Below are 3,930 nucleotides of genomic sequence, written 5' to 3' on the forward strand. Positions count from 1 at the left end.
GGTCGGTCTCTTACCACAGTTTTGGTTTTGTTAAGAAATTGCCTAAATGTATAATTAAAGCAAAATATTTACCTAATTCGTTACTGTCTCAAATATGTAGTTATGACGTATTTTTGTTAAAATCTTTTAAAACACATGTTTTTCTTATAAATCTACAAACTAAGAAAGTGCAAATATTTTGCAACATTTCTAAATTTAATTAACTAGTATAGTAAATTAAATTTAATATGTTTAAGGAATCATGTAGTTTTCTTATCTAATATCTTACTGAATTATTCACGTTTGCTGATGTATTTTATGCAGAGATAATAAAAACTGGTTAAAAAGAATTACAGTAAAAATTCAATTTTATTTATTTATTAAATTTTCATTTAAACATTACATTTATACATTATATTTAATTTCCTAATATCCTTCTCACTTAATTCCCGACGTTGACCAATCTCTATATTTTCACCCTGCAATGGTATCAAAGTTTTTTCACCATTTTTCGAGAATGCCGCCGAGGGATAGTGCATAACACTACCATAATCATAACCGACACCAAAACCCGTAACAGTTGAAGCATTAAATTTTTGAAAGAAAGGCTCTTTTCCTTGTTCAATGTTTTCCCATACAACTTTAACATAATCATCGCGATTGAAGGTACTATGTTGATGATGAAATCCCAAAGCATGTAATAATTCATGCATAACACTGCCTATCCGAAAGCAACCAGTATCCAAATTATCGGGTTGTAAATTAACATTCTGTTTAAAACCTGTATAACCGACAAAAGCATTGCAGCCAGTAGGATTGCCATTAATTTGTATGTAGGATGTGGCAGTATCTGCGGCATGACGAAAACGTATACAGCTGTTGGATTCAATAATTTGCATACCCTTTAAAATGTATAACGTATGATCGATATCTAAATCGAAATAAAACTCATTAAAAATAAAGCTAAAAGAGTTGTTTATTTCTTACCAAACACCTGATCAATTTTATAGCGTACTATAGCATTTGGCCATCTTTTGCTAGTGTCTACTAAACCATTACGTGTTAGATCTAAATCCATATCACCTTCGAAGAAACCACCCACTAACTCAGGATCTTTTTCCATTGTCTCAACTGGTACTGCCTGACAGTAGGTTATAAATAGCAAGGCCACTAGAAACACTTTTTTATACATTTTGTTGCTTAAACTTTGTTGCAATCTGAAATATTAATAATATCACTTTCTAATGTAGTCTTATATTTATATAATTTTCCCCCCGATAAGCGCATATACGACAAGAAATTGTGGAAAAAAACATTTAATTAATGTTTTATTTCATTTATCTAGGAAAGTGAGACAAAAGAATTAAATATCTAAAAAATGCGAAATTAAATGCCAATAAACCGAGTCTAATCTTTACTTATCTAAAACAATGTAGTTTGACTAAAGCTATTGACCCGTGCAGTGCACAATGCAATGATAAAGATGATAGAGACAATTAAATTTAAATAATTACTCACATAATTACAACATGGCAGATACCCAATCATTTACATATAAAATGCTACTACATGACGTCTGTATTACTTAGGAGGAGTGTAGTAATAACTTGCAAATAACCATATATGTAAGTACTTAATTTATTCTCTTAGGTTTTTTATATTCAAAAGCAAAAGTAACAACTTAACAGCTTATTAATTAGTTAGATAGTTAGTTAGTTAGTTAGTTAGTTAGCTAGTTAGTTAGTTAGTTAGTTAGTTAGTTAGTTAGTTAGTTAGTTAGTTAGTTAGTTAGTTAGTTAGTTAGTTAGTTAGTTAGTTAGTTAGTTAGTTAGTTAGTTAGTTAGTTAGTTAGTTAGTTAGTTAGTTAGTTAGTTAGTTAGTTAGTTAGTTAGTTAGTTAGTTAGTTAGTTAGTTAGTTAGTTAGTTAGTTAGTTAGTTAGTTAGTTAGTTAGTTAGTTAGTTAGTTAGTTAGTTAGTAGTTAGTTAGTTAGTTAGTTAGTTAGTTAGTTAGTTAGTTAGTTAGTTAGTTAGTTAGTTAGTTAGTTAGTTAGTTAGTTAGTTAGTTAGTTAGTTAGTTAGTTAGTTAGTTAGTTAGTTAGTTAGTTAGTTAGTTAGTTAGTTAGTTAGTTAGTTAGTTAGTTAGTTAGTTAGTAGTAGTTAGTTAGTTAGTTAGTTAGTTAGTAGTTAGTTAGTTAGTTAGTTAGTTAGTTAGTTAGTTAGTTAGTTAGTTAGTTAGTTAGTTAGTAGTTAGTTAGTTAGTTAGTTAGTTAGTTAGTTAGTAGTTAGTTAGTTAGTTAGTTAGTTAGTTAGTTAGTTAGTTAGTTAGTTAGTTAGTTAGTTAGTTAGTTAGTTAGTTAGTTAGTTAGCTAGTTAGTTAGTTAGTGGCTTCTACAAACTTCTGGACTTTTAACTGCTATGTATTCTCTTATGTACTCCATTCATATTTCCTTCATATGGGCGGTGCCACTCCCAATAACTATTACAAAATATATACATATATACTTTAAACACGATCTTATGAATAAAAATTAGATTTTATTTGACTTTTCCGTGTTAATATTTTTTTTTTAAACTTTACATTTATACATTAAATTTAATTTCTTAATATCTTTCTCACTTAATTCTCGTCGTTGACCAAAATTCATATTTTCACTCTTCAAAGATAACAAAGTTCTTCTACCATTTTTCGAAAACGCTTGCGGTGGATAGTGCATAACACTATCATAGTCATAACCAACACCAAAATCCGTAATAGTATTGGCATTTATTTTTTTAAAAGCTGTTTTCTTCCCCTTTTGAATATTTTCCCATACAACCTTGATATAATCATCGCGATTATGGGAGCTATGCTGATGATGAAAGCCCAAAGCATGTAATAATTCATGCATAATAGTGCCTATTCTAAAGCAACCCGTATCCAAATTATGGGACTGTAAATTAACAATCTGTTTACCACCTGAATAACCGACGAAAGCATTACAGCCAGTAGGATTGCCTTTAATTTGGATATAGGATGTGTCGGTATTGGTGGCTCGACGAAACTGTATACAACTGTTTGCCTGGATTATTTTCATGCCTCTCATAAGATATAACATATGATCCTCATCTAAGGAGAAAAAAATTATTAGGAAATATTTAAATCAAAATAATATCTAAACTTCTTTCTTACCAAACACCTGATCAATTTTATAAGGCACTATAGCATTTGGCCATTTTCTGGTAGGGGCTATTAAAGCGTTACGTGTAAAATCTATATCCATATCACCTTCGAAAAATCCATCCATTAACTCAGGATCATTTGTCATTGTCTCAACGGGTACTGCTTGAGAGTAACCCAAAAATAAAATGATCAATAGAATCACTTTCAATATAATCATTTTGATGATTAAACTTTACCGAATTTTTAAAAATTAATACTGCATATTAATTATAAGTAGTCTTATTTATTTATAGAAAAAATATTTTATCAATAAGCTTATATACAACAAGAAATTGTGGAAAAATATATTTAATTAATGTTTTGCAATTTATTAAAGAAAGTGAGACAAAAGAATTAAATATTAAAATTAAAAAAGTTAATTTAATTATTATTTATCAATGAAGCTTGATTAAAATGTTGTATGTTTATAAAAATCCAAATAATCAATTTTAAGCTTTTTATCGACTGGACAAAAAGCTAGACTTGACTTAACGCTCATCTGTTTAATCGACATAAAGCTCACTAGTAGACTCGAGTTAAAGCTCGTTTATAGAATTGAATAAAAGGTCGTCCATAAAGCTATTGATCCGTGTAGTGCACAGGAATGTTTTATGTTTACAGAAATCCAACAATCGACTTTAAGCTTTTCTATAGACTCCACTAAAAGCTCGAATTTTTATCTATAGACTCGATTTAAAACTTGTCTATAGACTCGACATAAAGCCCGTTTATAGAATCAACTAAAAGCTCAT

The 3,930-nt window shown here is 29.1% G+C and overlaps 2 protein-coding genes across 2 annotated transcripts; both read right to left on the reverse strand.

Moving 5' to 3' along the window:
- Positions 1–329: 329 nt before the first annotated feature.
- On the reverse strand, positions 330–1,193 carry LOC119613000 (seminal metalloprotease 1-like). The gene is made up of 2 exons (XM_037968921.1): positions 967–1,193; positions 330–910 (listed from the first exon to the last, which is right to left on the reverse strand). The coding sequence occupies exons 1-2, from the start codon at positions 1,169–1,171 to the stop codon at positions 372–374; spliced, it is 744 nt and encodes a 247-aa protein (XP_037824849.1). The 5' UTR covers positions 1,172–1,193; the 3' UTR covers positions 330–371.
- A 1,362-nt stretch (positions 1,194–2,555) lies between these two features.
- On the reverse strand, positions 2,556–3,378 carry LOC119613001 (seminal metalloprotease 1-like; the record flags this gene model as incomplete). Its single annotated transcript, XM_037968922.1, has 2 exons — positions 3,149–3,378; positions 2,556–3,085 (listed from the first exon to the last, which is right to left on the reverse strand). Coding segments are annotated over exons 1-2 (738 nt in total), but the record flags the coding sequence as incomplete, so codon positions are not given.
- Between the last annotated feature and the right edge of the window lie 552 nt (positions 3,379–3,930).

Source organism: Lucilia sericata, unplaced genomic scaffold (genome assembly GCF_015586225.1).
Source record: "Lucilia sericata isolate MDLA Ls3-8-SP2 unplaced genomic scaffold, ASM1558622v1 Contig001904F_arrow, whole genome shotgun sequence".
Taxonomy (NCBI): Eukaryota; Metazoa; Arthropoda; class Insecta; order Diptera; family Calliphoridae; genus Lucilia; species Lucilia sericata.

What these genes read in the sequence shown, in the direction of transcription:
- LOC119613000 (XM_037968921.1), bottom strand. Translation starts at nt 1,171, where the DNA reads ATGTATAAAAAAGTGTTTCTAGTGGCCTTGCTATTTATAACCTACTGT. An exon ending in TAAAATTGATCAGGTGTTTG is followed by an intron (nt 911 to 966) that starts GTAAGAAATAAA and finishes ATTTCGATTTAG; the next exon opens with ATATCGATCATACGTTATAC.